Here is a 17,540-nt window from a genome sequence, read left to right as displayed (position 1 = left end):
AAATCTCCTTATCATCCACATTATCATCTCTGTCATCTCTGCTTTTTTTCATCTACTCTTCAAAGCTTTAATTTTGGGCATGTGGTTTGTTGTGATTACCTGATTGTTTGAGCTTTGGTGATTACTGCTTTAAGCTGTAGAGTCTCAGGAGACCTATGCTACCCATGTAAGCCCTTGTCACTGTATGCCTCGGGGGATGGTTAAGAGCCTCGGGAAAAACCCTGACCCCCTCAAAATCTAACTGAATTAAACACATTTGAATACATAGATGTACATGAAATCTGCTGGGTTCTTTGGGGCACACCAAGAGGACTCACACAGGGTAGAAAATGATCAAAGTGTTAAGTACAGGGAAGCGATCAATTCTGGCTGGGTTGTTCCTTAGAGGAGATGAAATTAAAATTAAACTTAAGGTTTTGAAGTGGCTGGACAGTAATGAGGCATGTGTTATGTATAGTGTGGAATATTAATAGAAGGGATTATTCTCCTGACTGGAGTATGTAAAGTACTCCTGAAACATACAGCTCCCTCTGTCTTCACAATGGTAAAGGATATTCTTCCTGAGTTTAAGTTGTTGGATGGTTTGGAAGATTCTAATGAAATGTAATGGAGAAGAGTTGTTTTTAATGATTGAGACAAATGTGCCAGTTTAGTCAGGCATTTGAAAGTTCCTACCAAGAATAAATGTGGAACAGGAGTATTGAATTTTGTACATGGGCTAATAAAGTTAATTATGTGATTCAGCTCATCATTCTGGAAGTATTTTGTGGACTGAGGGAATCTTTTATTTTTCCTGTAGTGTAATAGATTTGTATTTCTATACCTACTCACCTGGGCTTAATTTTCACTAAAACCTAAATTTGAGATAGCTGGCAGACACTGGGACTAGAGAAATCTAGGCCAGGTAGGACTTTTTTTTTTTTTTTTGGAGCGTAGTTGCAGTCAGTTCCATTAGCAGTGGGGGCGGGGGGGGGGGGGTAGTTTCTCTTTACTTTCTTTTTCACTGTTAACACCTGCCTTTTAGCTTCTATTTTGTTAATGAGACTGGGTTTCTGGGAAGTGCTAATTACTTATTATGCCATTCCTCAAGAAATTATGGGCCACTGTCATAGGCATTCTTGTATATTGTTTACAAAAGAGAACTAGAATTTATCCATGTTTCATCCTGTGATTGGTGAGGAGTATAAAACTTTACCCTTGTTTCAAACTTATCACCAAGTGCATGATGTTTTCTTACATAGCCAGTGTTCTACAGAGAATAGAAATTGCAGTCTTCCTCTATTTTAATGGAATTTAGACTGTTTTTCAGGTAGCCTAGGTGTAAAGTGATGTTGATTGACTCAGAACCACAAGTTAGGTTGGAGGAGAAAGAAGTATGTACAAGAATTCCTTTAGTGTTTTAGATGATACAAATAAGTAATAATCTTACCTAAAATGTAGGAGAGGATGGTATACTACTTTTTCAGGTTTATCTTTAAATTAGTAAGTATTCTTGAGCTACTATCAATGATAAGTTCACATGAAAGATACTTCGTATATATTACATTTAGATAAAGATAGCAATTTTCAACATAAGATCTTTTCTAGGCATTAAAGTAGAATGCAGATTGCTATCCACAACCAAACTACTGTATCAAATGAAAACTTTTTAGCAAAATTAGTACAAATCAAAAGTAACTTCTCATTTTTTTTGCCTCTTGTTATAAGTTTGACACTTGTTTTACTTAGATTCTTTTTACTTTGGAAAGCTTTCTAAAAAGTGCCTCTTTCCTATTTTTCTTCGGTGATCGTTCTACCACTTCTGTGGTCAGATGATAAAAATGACCTCTTAATTGTGAATTAATTTTGAATCAGCGGTTAATTTTCTTTGAATGAATGTATCTTATGCAGTTAGATGGGTGTATTTCTGAAAAATAGTGAACTTTATCGAATCATTGAAAATACTCCATTAAAACATCTAGTAAAGCCCTGCCACTAATCTTGAGTAAAGTTTTTTTTGTGTCTGCAGAGAATATGATTAATCTCTAGTTTTTATTGTGTAATTTTAGATTTTCATGTTAGATTTTCTAAATTGGTGCGTATGCCTCTTAAATCAGTACTGGATTTTAAAGGTCGCATTTAGATGATGTTGGAAAGATAGGGTTGAGATGTTGTTAGCTTGCTTGCCTTCTTGTCACCTCAGCTTCATAAATGTTTTTTCTTGGCTTGGTTTAGGTGTGCATTTTTATAGATGTCATTTTTTTAAAAATCTGGTAGAGGTAGTTTGATTATTAGAGTTTTATTTTGCTTGTGATCAAGTTGTTACCCTAATTTTGACAAACCATGGTTTTGAGTTAATAATTGATACCCATTGTACTTGGTTTTAAAATCACCAAATTTAGACATGCATTTGTAATACCTTTAAATTTACAGCTGACAGAGTCCCTACAAGTGTCAGAATTAGTTTTCTTGATGCTTGGTATTAGTGAATTAATTGCCATGAGTTTTTCCTCTTTCCTCTTTTTCCCATATGTACCACCCATCAAATTTTGACAGCCTTTTTTTTCTTTGTTTAGCATAAGTAACTTCACTTGACCTTGAAGCTGGAAATGTGAGATTTGCCATTTTAATCCCATCATTATAGTCCATCAGTAGTGCATTTTTTTTTGTAGAGAGATTTGCTAGACCATAAGCCTCAGTGTTGCTCAGATGCATATTTTTTGCATATAGTTTAAATTTTAGCTATAGGAAGTGTTTTTTTTTTTTTTTGTTATAACATGTAGTTTAAAGTTTTAGCTATAGGAAGTGTATTTTTTTCTTATTTTTGTTTCTATTTTTTGAATTGAGGGGCAAATCACTTGATTTCTAATGGCAAGGGAATTATCAGATATTGCCTTGGCTTGATTAATATAAGACATGGTTATTTAGGATGCTTTAGAGATTTTGCAGATTTTTTCTTACAGAAGCATTTTAATATTTTAAAAAGAGAAATTTTAACTTTTACCAGTATTAGGATGAATTTTTAAAATACTGTGACTTTTTTCTCCCTTAGAACTTAAAAGACTGTAACTTTTTTTTTTTTTTTAATTCTATAATCTTGTAAGTTTGATTTGGTTCATCTTCTGCTTTAGGAAAGACAACAACATGTGGAAGCTGTTGAATTAGAAGCTAAAGAAGTTCTCAAAAAATTATTTCCAAAGGTGTCTGTTCCTCCTAATTTGGTAAGATTGATTTTTATTTCTTTGCACATGTCATCTTTATCATTATTCAAGGAAGTTGTAATGAGCATTCTGCACTTGGTTCACAAGTACATCTATTCCTTAATCTTTTCCATTTTTAACTTAGGGTGCTTTTGAGTAGGTAAGATAAATAACTTCGTTCAAAACTCATTTCTCTTTATACAACTGATACTTTTGTTGTATGCTACAAAATTTACGTAATGTATTATTTAGAGGATCATAAGCATATTTGGGAAAGAAAAATTTCTTAATGTTTACTAAATCAGTAATGTTTTTAATTTTTTTTTTTTTCAACGTTTATTTATTTTTGGGACAGAGAGAGACAGAGCATGAACGGGGGAGGGGCAGAGAGAGAGGGAGACAGAATCGGAAGCAGGCTCCAGGCTCTGAGCCATCAGCCCAGAGCCTGACGCGGGGCTCGAACTCACGGACCGCGAGATCGTGACCTGGCTGAAGTCGGACGCTTAACCGACTGCGCCACCCAGGCGCCCCATCAGTAATGTTTTTAATGGCTTTTTTCAAAATAGAGCTTAATTTTAAATGATTGCTTCTTAGTTTTAGGAGCACTTTATTTTCTAATTAAATGTGTTTAATACTTTGAGGCTTTTTTTTCTTTTCAAAACTCAACATCTGTTAACTTCTTTAAGCAAAAGGCTTGAAGGTAGTACAGAACAGCTTGCTTTACTTGAGGTTAAATGAGAAAAGTTGCTTTGATTCACAGAATTATTACAGTGAATATTTGAGGCAGAGAAAGTGAGTGTGCACGTATTTTTGTAAAATGGTGTTGTAGGTCTTTTTTAAAAAATTTTAATGGAAAATTGTATACACACTCAAAAGGAGAATAGCATAATGAGCCTGATGTACCCCCTTCCATACATCAATACACAGTCTTGTTTTACCTCCTTTCCTGTACTTTCTAGATTATTTTGAAAGAAATCAAACATCAGAGCATTTCATCAATAGCTATTTTAGTATGTATTTCTAAAAGATAAGGATTCCTTTAAAAAAATTACATGAAAAAAATCTTTAATTTCATACATTTTGTCAATACATTTCTCCATTTGTTATATAAATTTTTAATTTTAATGAAATAACCACTTACTTTAGTTTTTTTTTTTTTTTTTTTAATGTTTATTTATTGTTGAGAGAGAGAGACAGACCAAGCATGAGCTGAGGAGGGACAGAGAGAGAGGGAGACACAGAACCGAAGCAGGCTTCAGACTCTGAGCTGTCAGCACAGAGCCCACCGCAGGGCTTAAACTCACGAACCATGAGATCATGACCTGAGCTGAAGTGGGACACTAAACCATCTGAGCCACCCAGGCGCCCCACCACTTACTTTAGTTTGTTTTAATCAGGATCTTAAGTAAGGTCAATATGTAATTGGTTTAAGATGTCTCTTAGATTTTTTTTTTTTTTTTTTAATTCCATGGATCCCCTCCTAAATGTCAGCAACACCCCTTCTCTCTTTTTTTTTTTTTTTTTTTTTCAACGTTTATTTATTTTTGGGACAGAGAGAGACAGAGCATGAACAGGGGAGGGGCAGAGAGAGGGAGACATAGAATCGGAAACAGGCTCCAGGCTCTGAGCCATCATCCCAGAGCCTGACGCGGGGCTCGAACTCACGGACCGCGAGATCGTGACCTGGCTGAAGCCGGACGCTTAACCGACTGCGCCACCCAGGCGCCCCTCTCTCTGTCTTTTTTTAAACCTAATGGTTTCATATGAAGTTTCCTAGTCTGGATTTAGCTGACTCCACCCTTGTAGTGTCAGTGTGTTCTCTGTCCTTTGTATATCTCATAAATTGCTGGTCCATAGAGGCCTGATTAGATTCAGATTCAATACTTTGGACGTAGGATGGAGTAGGGCAATATTTCATGGGCAGTGTTGTGCACTTCTGTCATGAGGTCTATAAATGTCTGCTTGTCTTTCTTTGGCCCTTTGGAACTTATTTAGGCTGGCTATCCAATCCTTTTGACATAGCAGTGCTATGTCAACATTTTCTACCTCAAACTTGGAATCAACTGTTTCTCCAAGGAACTCTTGGCTCTTTCTGTGGGCACTAAGTGTGGTATAAATAAACTTAACGGCCTGTTCTATGTGTAGGTTGAGTTTAGCTCTTGTTCTCAGATTATATCTACATACAGTCTAAGTTGAACTTGTACGAGAAGCAACAATTCTTTTGTTTCCTTTGTAACTGTTGAGGATACATTCAGGTTTGATCAGTTTAGTAGATCTCTACCACTGTGGGTTTAACTGAGGAGATAACTTGCACTGGATAGGCAAATGGACACATTGTCAGTTCTAGTGCTGGTCTTAACTTTGAACCTAGAAGAAGGGGTTGTTATTCATCTATTTTATATTTTTTCTTTTGTGGCCATAATGTGTTTTTAATTCTTTATTCCCACTTTAATTTTATTACTTAATGGAAATAACATTTGGGGATTGATTTCTTTGACAGTATTTTTATGAGCCAAGAGAGTTAATGATTTATAATATCTATTTTTTTAATTTAAATTTTTTTAATGTTTATTTTTGAGAGGTAGAGAAAGAGACAGAGTGTGAGCAGGGAAGGGGCAGAGAGAGAGAGAGAGAGAGAGAGAGAGAGAGAGAGAGACATAGAATCTGAAGCAGGCTCCAGGCTCTGAGTTGTCAGCACAGAGCCCGACGCGGGGCTTGATACCACAAACTGCGAGATGATGACCTAAACCAAAGTCAGACACTTAACCGACTGAGCCACCCAGGCACCCCTTGTAATATCTATTCTTGAAAGGTTGTGTAAGATCACCAGCATTAAAAATCCTTCTTTATGTAACAGATTTATTCTTACCAACGGTATTATCCACCCTCAATAGCCAAATGTTTTTGACACTATAAATGTTTATAAATCGCCGTTAGACTTGGATGATGATATTTGGCTTTTGTTCATCCACTTGTTAAAAGTTGAATATTTCTGCATGTAGTCTATATTTGAGGAATATATTAACTATACCTCTTAGAGTGTAGTGTTTTAGGTTTTTAAAGGTATGAAGGATAGGATAGTTTATTTAACTTAAGATAATAAAGCAGCTTTAAATTTAATCTTAAGCCAATATAGTCAGGTATAAAAGGACTTGTATACCTGAAGTATAATCCTTTTACTGTTTTCTTTTGCTTTTGTGCTAAGCAAATCCTTATAGGAGAGATCTAAACTATATAACCTAGAGGAATGTTTACAAACATTAAGCAACTAAATTAGCTTTTCAGCTGACTTTTATTGAATCCTGGTATTTGAAGCTAAGTAAGATTTTAATAGTACATTTATTCTTGGATCAAATTTATAACATGAGAGTGTTTTTCTTTTTTTTTAATAGAGACTCTTGACTAATTTATACTGTGGGGTATTGTATTGTGGGGGTGATCTCAGCATCCGGTTTTATTGTTTTTTTTTAATTCTTATTTGATAGAGTACAGAGAATCCTGATTCAGCACATAAGTAATGCTTGATATTAGAGTAGTTAATAGAAATTTCATGTGTGTTCTTTTTTCTTGGAGTAAATTGAACCAAGAACTTTAAATCAAATTTCCTCTTCTTCTTCTTTTTAGGTATTTGTTAATAAATACTCTTTACCAGAGTTTAAAATTTGGATAAGAAGCATTAAAAGTGTAACACAATTTGTTCTAAAATTTAGAATAATTACTAAAGCCAAAATATATGCCTGGGTTTGCATCCATTTAACCTATTAGCACAAATAGAGTTTTTGTTATTTTTAAACAAGTAAATGTGTATTCTTATCACTTCTCACTATGATTTTAAAAACACTTCATAATACATATTTGAGGTATGTTCAGAATCTCTGGAGCATCTTCATGGAGTTTGAAATCCTCTGAATTGAGTATTTTCCGTTGAACTTTCAGTTTGAGAACTCGGAATACTTAGTTTTTGAGAACTGCTTTATCTGAAAAAAGTTTTGAAAATTCTTTCTCTGTTTTAAAGATTGAATCTGTTTGTTCTGGCACTATTTAAGTGGTAGAGGCTGGAATTAAGTGAGCCTAGATCTCTATCTAAGTCCTGAATTCAGTTGCCGATAACCTTGGTCAAAGTAAATAAGATTTGATTTTGATGGTAGTACCTAGGTATATTTTTAGTGTTTATTTTCAAATCTGGATTAGGTACAATTTACACAGCAGTTTATTTTTCTTCGAAATTTCCAGAGAGGGGGTTTCTTTCATTGTCCTCTATTTTGGTTATTTAAAATTTTGTCCCTATTTCGTTTAGGTATTTTTGGAAATTGCTTATTTTGACTTTTCTTTTTTACAGAATTATCGTGAATGGCTGCATGGATTTGAAAAGAAGGCAAAAGAATGTGTGGCTGAAACTTCAAGTTCAGAGGAGGTTAAGGTTAGTTCAAGAAATGAAGTATCTCTGTTTTAACCGACATGGAAAAATGAAGTAAATCCGAATTTACCTTTATGAGCGTGGAACAATAAAGTATATATTATGAGTAGAATAATGACCTTTTGAGAAAGTGTAAGAAAGTGATTTCATTTTGTATAAATTTTGGTAGAAATGCCACAAGTCTTCATTGCATTTGGTACATATACAAAGCTAATGTTTGCTGTTTTTTTAACTCTGTATTGTAATCACTTCTAAAACTGTATATTTAACTATCTCTTACTCTGTTTTTAGTCTGTTTAAAAAGTAAAGATCAGTTGAGGTAGGTAGGTAGAAACTGACTGGTTTGCTAAAGTATCCCCAAATACATCATTAAGAGTGTTCAGAATCTAGATTTGTCTTTATCTTTGCTAATGTTTGGAAGATATTTTGTATCTCAAGTGGCATGAATAAAATCCTCTTTTCCATGTGTGTGTAGCATAGGTATTGTGACTTGACTTCACTTGTGGGTCTGCTTTGATTTTACCATCCTGCTAAAGAGCGATAAGCCTATTTATTATAAAATTGTGTAATATACTTTATAATAATCAGACTCAGGGAGTTTTATTAGCGAAGACTGAGTGACCAAAAAGGTCATTGAACTTTATTTTTACTTAAGAAGGTTGAAATGTATTGTTTCACTACAAAGCAGTCAGAAATCATTTGTCAAAATATACCATTAAATACTGCAACAAATTTGAAGTACACAGTTTCCTGGTAAAACTAGAGAACTTTTCTTTATTTTGTTCTCTGTAGGTTCTAGAGCACAAGTTGAAAGAAGCTGATGAAATGCACACATTGTTACAGCTCGAGTGTGAAAAATATAAATCCGTCCTTGCAGAAACAGTAGGAAATGATTTTTAGTCTACATTTTAGTTTTATTTTTAAATTATTAACTTATTCCTTAGAGTCTTAAATACTGATCTTGTCATTAGAACATGAATTTTTCAAAACAACCATTCTTTTGCCCATAGGAAGGAATTTTACAGAAGCTACAGAGAAGTGTGGAGCAAGAAGAAAACAAATGGAAAGTTAAGGTCGATGAATCACAGAAGACTATTAAACAGGTATTTACAAAAGAAAAGCATAGTGCAGTAGTTCTGAAGAATGTGGGCCCTGGATCAGTAGCATCAGTGTAATGTGGAAACTGGTTAGAAATGCTTTTTCTTGGCCCCACCTGAGGTTTTCTGAATATGAAACTGTGGGGACAGCAGTCTGTGTTTCAGACACCCCCACAATGGATTCTAATGCCCACCCAAGTTTGAGAATCACTTGTTTAGTGTACGACCAGACAGTAGTGATAGAGGATGTAAAGTGCTTTGAACATAAGGCAAAGAATTTGGGGTTCAAAATAAGCTTTACATTGGGGCTCCTGGGTGGCTCAGTTGGTTAAGCGGCTGACTTTGGCTCAGGTCATGATCTCGCGGTCCGTGAGTTCAAGGCCTGCATTGGGCTCTGTGCTGACAGCTCAGAGCCTGGAGCCTGTTTCAGATTCTGTGTCTCCCTCTCTCTGACCCTCCTCCATTCATGCTCGCTCGCTCGCTCTCTCTGTCTCAAAAATAAACGTTAAAAAAAAAAAAAATTAAAAAAAAAAAAAAAGATTTACAGCATTGATATGTGATCCATGATACAGTATTCAAGAAAAACTTCTTCTTTTCATGTGATCTGAATGTTACTGTAATTTTTCTCCCATTTATTTGGCTGTGGTAAAGGGTGTCATCTCTGTGGTAGTCATCTTTGTATGGTGACAGATAGTAACTAGACTTTGGTGGCCATTTTGTAATGTATGAAAGTAATCGAATCACTATAATGTACACCTGAAACTAACAGGATATTGTATGTCAGTTATACTTCAATAAAAATATGTAATAATCGCTTGTTTTCCGGTGCCAACCTGTGGAAAATCTAGGGTTGCCAATGGTATTCTGTGTTAATGCATTTGGGGATTAAATACAGCCAGTTATTAGTTGATTGTTTTAAAAAAAATTCAGCACTTTTAGCTAGGCCTTAATATAATATCATGCAAATGGGGTGGGTTTTGACTACTGGTTAAATCAAATGTCATACTCTCATATTTAAGGTCTTTTAAAATTCAGTATGGTTTTAAATGAGATACATTTCAGAACCTCTGAAGTGTCTGCTTAAACTTCTACAAGGTTTACGTGGTCATATGATTGTTTCGCATTTCAGATGCAGTTGTCATTCACATCTTCAGAACAAGAGCTAGAGCGATTAAGAAGAGAAAGTAAAGATATTGAAAATGTATGTTATTTCATCACTTGTAACCTGTGGACTCATTTTTAGTATTAAGGGTTGTCTTAAGATCTATGTTTTAAGATTTCTGTTATCTAATGATGCAGTTGTTATGCTTTTAAGAATATCGTGGGTAGTGTTTGAGATGATAAAGTGTTATGTTTGTGTTACAACTTTTCATTATGGGGGGAGCATCGTGAAAGGAGATCTTAAATATGTTAACTTTTCCTTCTTTGTTGCTTTGCCAGCTGAGAAGAGAGCGAGAGCATTTGGAAATGGAACTAGAGAAGGCAGAACTTGAGCGATCTACCTATGTTACGGAAGTCAGAGAGGTACTTAAAATAGAACTTTTTCTACCTTGCTTCTCAATTTAAATGAAGATTATAACAGTGATAGTATTTCTGTAGAAGTTGTTTGTGGCGGAGCTTCCGAGTAGCATACAAAACATGGGGTATCATAAGGAGATGAATCTTAAACTCTAAACTTCATTGCAGCTGAAAGATCTGTTGACTGAATTGCAGAAAAAACTTGATGATTCATATTCTGAAGCAGTAAGACAGAATGAAGAGCTAAATTTGGTAAGAAGCTTGTTCTCCACTGGGTATCAAGTAGGCTATGAAAACACTTGTGTTGACATGTGGAGAAGCCATCCAGACTTCTCCTTGCTAACCTCTTTAGCTTGGCATTTTTGTAAGTTTAAGATAATCTTCATATTCTGATGACTTCCTAAGATGATCTTTCTTTTCTTTACTCCTAAGATGACCCCTCCTTTCTTAGCTCCTAACAATAGCATGTTGGGCTTGCAACTCTTCTCCAGAAAAAATTTCTGTGTTTTATAAAACCTGTTTCTTGGACAGCATTATTTTCAGTGAATAAAGAAGTGAATCAGACAGCTAAATATTGGCTGAATTGTGAAGATTGTTTTCTCAGTTACCATGCTTAACTGGACCTCTTATTTTCTAACCTGGAAGGAGATTATTGAAGGTTGAAGATATGTCTTCTTCATTCAAGGACGATAATTCATTCCATATTTTAACTGGTCTTTCTATAGATTATAGATAACAAAAAGCTTGTGAAAAATCTTTATCATTATTATAACATTTAGAGCATAGTAATTTTAATCTATAGACTTAAAGATAACTAAGTTTAGCTAAATGCCTTATAAAACATAGAGTACCCTGTATTCCCACTCTTAAATTTTCTGGAAATTTACACTGATTATGACAAGCTTAGTTGTTAGATAAATAGGACTATCTTGTTGTATGTTTCAAACAATCATGTCTTTCTGTGACTTAAAAATTGTTATAGCACATGACTAGATTTAAAGTACTTGGATAAACTCTAGGAAGATTATAAGATTGTAAGTTCCTCTTAGCCCAAATTAATCCTGCACAGTTTGGAACTTTCTTATATTGCTGTGTATATCAAAGAAAACTTCTTAACTCACTCATTTGGCTGGTCTTCTGTGTTATGGCAGTGATTTATGGGAATGAGTTTTCAAAGTAGGCCTCTTTGAAATGTACACATTTGAGCCTTCCCCTCCCCTCCCCTTTAGTTTTGAAATAAAATTTTGGTTTTTACTTATCTTCATTTTACTTTAATTAAGTCATTTCCACCGCAGTGTGTGACTAGTTTTATACATATGCTATTATATTGCACATATGCTATTATATTGCACAGATTGGGACTGAGATTATGTCACAGCTACAAGCCATAAGCCCTACCCTACAATGTGTTGTTAAAAAAATGTTTAACTACTATTGTTAGAGATCTTACTTTTTAAAAATGTTATTTTTAAGTTTATTTTTGAGAGAGAGAGAGAGAGAGAGAGAGAGAGTGAGCAGGGGAGGGGCAGAGAAAGAGGAAGACAGAGGATCTGAAGCAAGCCTTGCCCTGACAGCAGAAAGCCCAATGTGGGACTTGAACTCACGAACTGTGAGATCATGACGGGAACTGAAGTTGGAAGCTCAACCAACTGAGCCACCCAGGCACCCCAAGATTTTACTTTTAACTTTGGTCCTTGGTAGCTGACTCCAACGGTAGTATCGAGCCCATAGGATTATAGTTTAGTCTTCATTTGGCCTGATGTTCTCTTTGTAGTTTTTCCCTACTTCCATTAAGAGACCATTTTAAATGGTATTTGTTTCTTATTTTTGCCTTGAATCTTCATTTGAGTCTTCTTTTTGTTTGCTCAGGATAACTGTTGCCACATTTTAAGATAAAATAATTTTGTTTTCCTGTACATACTTTGTGTGTTTGGAATAATCTCTCTGATGTACTAAATTAGAGTTAGGTAAAGGAGCAAAAACTGAAGCATTTGGGTATTTAAATAGAGTTCCCAAAATCAAATTTCCACATGAAAAGTCCCTCACTAATTTTCTCTCCAGTTTGAAGGTTAGGATCTTCTATTTCCCCTTTATGGGTCTTGAGGAACTGTTTGGAAATTTAGGCCCATGGGTGCGAGGCAAGGTCAGTTAACCTGCCTGATGACTTTAATAAGAAAGTCATTTTTTTGTCAGTATAATCCCTTGGAACATTTATCATGAGAAAAGGCATTATATACTGACACTAGAGTTTATGGAACTTTACAACTATTTTGACCAAGTGGTTGTTGAGACATATCTTAAGATATCTCTTGTTGTATAATTAGGCCATTGTGGTCTTGCACTGATCTCTTCAGTGATGTTTTAAAGGATTATCAACTTCTAAATTTTTAAGTTTTCATTTTACTGTATTTGTAATCTTCTGTTCAATGTCTTTTAAAATATTACACAGTTGACTCTTAACTGGAGAGGTCAAGAAAGCCTTAAAAAACTAATGGGTAAAATTTCTGACTACTTGCCTTTTAATTCGGAATAATTTAAATATGAACGAAGTACTTAATGAATAGTGATTAGTAACACTTTTTAAAGGCCCTTTACTGGAATGTGATGGTTTTGTTTTTACATTTGCAGTTTTCTATTCTAAACTCTAGTTTGTTTCTATAGCTTTTCTTATATTTAGCTTTACAGACGGGAACCTCCACCGCTTAGCTTTTCTATACATCTGGTGCAGCATATTGGCTAATCCACTGTGCATAATAACTGTTAGCGATCCCATTCTTTCTCATTCATTCTTCTAGAGGTCTCAGCACAATCAAAGAAGGATGCAGATTAAGTTAACTGTGGTGTTCCTTTATTTTTACAGTTAAAGACACAGTTAAATGAAACACTCACAAAGCTTAGAACTGAACAAAGTGAAAGACAGAAGGTAGCTGGCGACTTGCATAAGGTAAGATGCGGCTTGTCCTGAAGATGCCATATCATCATACTGTGTTGTGCTTTGAATCTTAAGCAAACACACTGCTAATTGTAGATTTTTTTTTTTTTTTGCATATTAATGTGTTTATAAATTGAAGCTGTTTTACAGTCACATTTTTGGAACAAAAATTTTCGCTTGTTTTTCCATTCTTAATTTGCTTCATTATTTCAACACATATATATATAAGTACTTGCTTTATAAAGTATAGATTAAGTTTTAAATTTGAGTGAAGGTACTCTTAAAAATTTGGTTGCATCCATTTATTGTTTTGTTGAGATTTGCTTATGTAGTTGCTTACAAAGTATGTTTCTTTAGATTTTTATAGATCTAAAAGATGTTTCAGAAATTTGTGCCTTTTGTTTCTTTGTAGAAGTACACTTTCTTTGTCTCATATAAATGGGCAGTTTTTAAGATTACATTTCTTTTTACATTAGGTTAACAAGTTATTTGTAATTGTTATTAGATATTTTTAGTAATGCAGCTTACATATGCTTATATCAGCTGCTTTAGAGTCTGTTTGTGGGAGTCATTAGCAAAACAAATATGTCACTTTTTTAAAAGTTGAGAGAAATATTTTTATTCTGTATGATATAGCTTATAATTGTTATCTAGAAGCCTAGGAATCTATAGAGTATGTTTAGCATGATGGAAAACACAATCTAGGAATTCAGAATAGCTTTAAGTTACTTTGGTGTTAGTGTTATCAGAACATAAAATGTGAACTCAGGATGTTTTGTATCAGAGCTCAAACTTAGATACGTGATACATTGTCAAGGATGAGCAATCTGATTTACTTTGATATGTGCTTTTAATTTTTGACCTTGATCAAAATATACAACGTGCGCTTTTAGCCTAGCAGTTTGGTTTCTCAGATACTAAGGATATTAAACAGGTGCTTGAAGATAAGGATGTGCCACGTTACTTACAACAGAAATACTGTGCAACATTTGATTGGAAATGCACATAAATATTTATTGATATAAAAAGTTAACAAAAATACTTTGTGAAACAAACAAGTATAAAACAGCATGTATGTTAAAATCCCATTTATATGAAAGTTTCTGCCCATATTTTCTACTGTCGCAAGATGTATACAAGAGGGATCTGGACAAGAGAGTCTGGGCAAACCCACTGACTTTTTTAGGATTTGTGGGGCATGTATGGTTTCTCTCACATATTCATTTTTGCTGGTGTGCTTAACACAATGCTTTAAAAATGTAAAAACCACTCTTAGTTTGCGAGCTATACAAAAACAGGCTGTGTCCAGAATTGGCCAATGCCTTATCTAGACTAATAATAACCTAAATATCAACTGTGGTTATTTCTTTTTTAAATTTCTTTATACATTTTCTGTATCGTTTGAACTTTTCAAACAATAAGCAGTGAGCATGTGTTTTTATAATCTGGTCAGGGAGGAAGCTGTTTTCATTTTGGAGAGAAAAACAATAGATTGGCTGTACCTGTATTTTGACATGAGCTTTATTTAATCTTGTACAGAATATGTAAGAAAATCGCTCATTTTTTTTCTCATATGTTTATCAATTGTAGTATTTCGAGGCTACCATATTGTTTTCCTTGCAGGCTCAACAGTCACTCGATCTTATCCAGTCAAAAATAGTAAAAGCTGCTGGAGACACTACTGTTATTGAGAATAGTGATGTTTCCCCAGACACGGTATGCGTTTTCTTTAACTGCACATCTCTAGGCTAATTACCTTGTAAATCACGTGAAGAATAAAAAGTGTGCAAGAACCATCTCTGACTTAAAAAATGTCTTTGTAACGTATGTCCATCAGTTACATTGAATTCTTACCAAAAGCCATCTTTTCTATGATATATTTTATCTCTGAAGTGCAGTGTTTTTATTAAGTATGTTTTCACTTTAGCTTAATAAGGTGTTGTATTCATTTTAGTGTTTGTGTTGCAAGTATTATAGTATACTGCTTAAGAGTGTGGACTTTGGTAGACTGCCGCCTGGGCTTGAATCCTGACCCTGCTGCTTAGTAGCTTTGGACAACTTTCCTTAGCCTCTCTGTGCTTTAGTTGCCCCATCTGTGAAAGGCAGTGATAATAGTACCAATCTTGTAGGATTGTTGAAGGGAATAAATGAGTTCCTATATAAAACACTTAGAATAGTCTGTAACATTTACACTAGTGCCTAGCTCAGTATATGTGAACTTAACTTTTACTGTTATGAATGTGCTTTCCTTTGGTGTCTGGCGAATTTTTTTCTGAAAAGAGAAATGGATTTATAACTGATATTCAGGGTCTAGATTGTTGCCTTTGTTGGCCTAGTAACATTTGTAACCTAGCTTTCTTTGGTGCAACCTTATTTGCACCCCTAGGTAGCAAACAATATTTCTTTTTTTAATGTTTGTTTATTTTTAAGAGAGAGAGAGAGAGAGAGAGACAGAGCGTGAGTGGGGGAGGGACAGAACATAAAAGAGAGAGAGAGGAAGACACAGATTCTGAAGCAGACTCCAGGCTCTGAGCTGTCAGCACAGAGCCCAACGTAGGGCTCAATCTCATAAACCGTGAGATCATGACCTGAGCCCGTCGGATACTTAACTGACTGAGCCACCCAAGTCCCTTGCACACACTATATTTCTTTATGTGGTTTTTGTTATTATTTATTCTCATGTGATTTTCAGTATTTTTCATGTTTGTATTTAAAACAACAATAAAATATTTTCTATTTTGGTTGCAAATGCCTTTTCCTTATTCTGGAGTTTCTCATCACTTTCCCCTTCTCTTTAGGAGTCTTCTGAGAAGGAGACGATGTCTGTAAGTCTAAATCAGACTGTAACACAGTTACAGCAGCTGCTTGAGGCAGTAAACCAACAGCTCACAAAGGAGAAAGAACACTACTAGGCATTAGGTAAGGATAACTGAAGTGTCATTGTCTGTGGGTTATTGACACTGTGTATGTGAATGTGTCTGTAGCGTATGCTTGCCGTGAGTACAGAAGCTCTTGTTGCCCTAATGGAAATATTCCCCCTTTGTCACTCTCTGTACCTCCAGATGATAGCTTTAGGTTTCTTGGAGCTTTATTACCATCTCTTACATATTTTGGTCGTGTGGCTTGGAGGGGGAAAATCCTTTTATTTTTGCCACCTTTGACCTTCTTATAAAACAGACTCTCTTGTAACTTGTTTACCTAGGTTTTGTTCATTGCATAATGTGTGCACCTGTTTCTTTAGTTTATCCTCATCTTCGTTCTGGTACAGGATCTATGTGATTTTTTTTAATGACTTGGTAAAATAAAGTGACTAATGTTTTTACTGAGGTAAGATGCTGAATTGAAAATCAGATTATCACAATTTCTTTAAACTGGAAACTGAGTTTTACTTATGTGTGCTTATAGGGTAAAGAAATTCCCCTTTTTTTAATGTTTATTCATTTTTTGAGAGTGAGTGAGTGAGTGGAGGAGGGGCAGAGAGAGGGAGACACAGAATCCAAAGCAGGCTCCAGGCTCTGAGCCATCCTCATAGAGCCCGATGTAGGGCTCAAACCCACGAACTGTGAGATCATGACCTGGGCTGAAGTTGGAATTTTAACTGACTGAGCCACCCAGGCGCCCCAAGAAATCCCAGTTTTTAACTCCTGAAGTGAGAGTCTGAATTGAAGATAGATAAACCTATCATTAACCTAACCATGTTATGAAATTTTATTGCCCTCAGGATAGGTTAGGTGTCCTGGAAAAGTTGAGCGGGTCACCATTTTGATTACAGGGGCAGCAGTCTATCTCACTTTTATAGAACGATTGACTTCTGACCTGTCTTGGCATAAAATCTCCTTTAAAATGCTATTTCAGGTCAGTTACCTCTAAAAGACTTTGTAGATAAACCCAGCTCATTATTTTAACCTGCCAGCAAAAATAATTACTCCTTAATCTTTTATCCTTGGTAAGCTGATCTCTTCATAGCATATAAACTTCTGCCACATTACCTCCCTTCTCCAAATTGGAAAATAACCTGCTTCCTGTTTCATTGGGAAACTCTTTCTCTCATGTTTTCAGCCTTACTCTCTTTACTGCACATGTTCCTTCTGCAGTCTTAAAAACCTGTTCTGATGTCTTATTTTAACCTCGTACTTCCTTCAGGATACCACCTTAATTTTGTTTGTTTGTTTGTTTAACAGATATTCTTAAACTATTCTCACAGTATGCACTTCTCTACTTGTTGTTAACAGCTTCCTCTAGTCTAGAATACCATTCCAGTGAAAACTTTTTTGCTGGGGTCATTAGTGATTTCCTAATTGCTAGATCTGATACAGGACTTTCTTTTAATACTGAAAGTATAAGAAAGTATAATAGTTTTCAGTATAAAGAACTGAAAATAGTTATGAAATATGCTA

The 17,540-nt window shown here is 34.9% G+C and overlaps 1 protein-coding gene across 9 annotated transcripts in view; it reads left to right on the top strand.

Annotated features, from left to right (window-relative positions):
* Nucleotides 1-17,540, top strand: part of KTN1 (kinectin 1) — a 109,556-nt gene that overhangs the window by 87,437 nt on the left and 4,579 nt on the right. For 5 of the 9 annotated variants that reach the window (XM_086709681.1, XM_086709687.1, XM_086709682.1 and 2 more), the window contains 10 exons: nt 3,111-3,200; nt 7,519-7,599; nt 8,389-8,478; nt 8,607-8,699; nt 9,823-9,894; nt 10,134-10,217; nt 10,380-10,463; nt 13,072-13,155; nt 14,767-14,859; nt 15,942-16,062. In XM_086709681.1, coding sequence (XP_086565807.1) covers nt 3,111-3,200; nt 7,519-7,599; nt 8,389-8,478; nt 8,607-8,699; nt 9,823-9,894; nt 10,134-10,217; nt 10,380-10,463; nt 13,072-13,155; nt 14,767-14,859; nt 15,942-16,055 — 885 coding nt within the window. In that variant the 3' untranslated portion in view covers nt 16,056-16,062. The remainder of the gene's footprint in view (nt 1-3,110; nt 3,201-7,518; nt 7,600-8,388; nt 8,479-8,606; nt 8,700-9,822; nt 9,895-10,133; nt 10,218-10,379; nt 10,464-13,071; nt 13,156-14,766; nt 14,860-15,941; nt 16,063-17,540) is intronic. The other 4 variants (XM_086709689.1, XM_086709685.1, XM_086709688.1 and 1 more) reach the window with 1 other exon arrangement.

Source organism: Puma concolor, chromosome B3 (genome assembly GCF_028749965.1).
Source record: "Puma concolor isolate L17-30 chromosome B3, mPumCon1.1.hap2, whole genome shotgun sequence".
In the NCBI taxonomy this organism is placed as follows: domain Eukaryota; kingdom Metazoa; phylum Chordata; class Mammalia; order Carnivora; family Felidae; genus Puma; species Puma concolor.
This window is presented reverse-complemented; position numbering and strand designations above follow the sequence as displayed.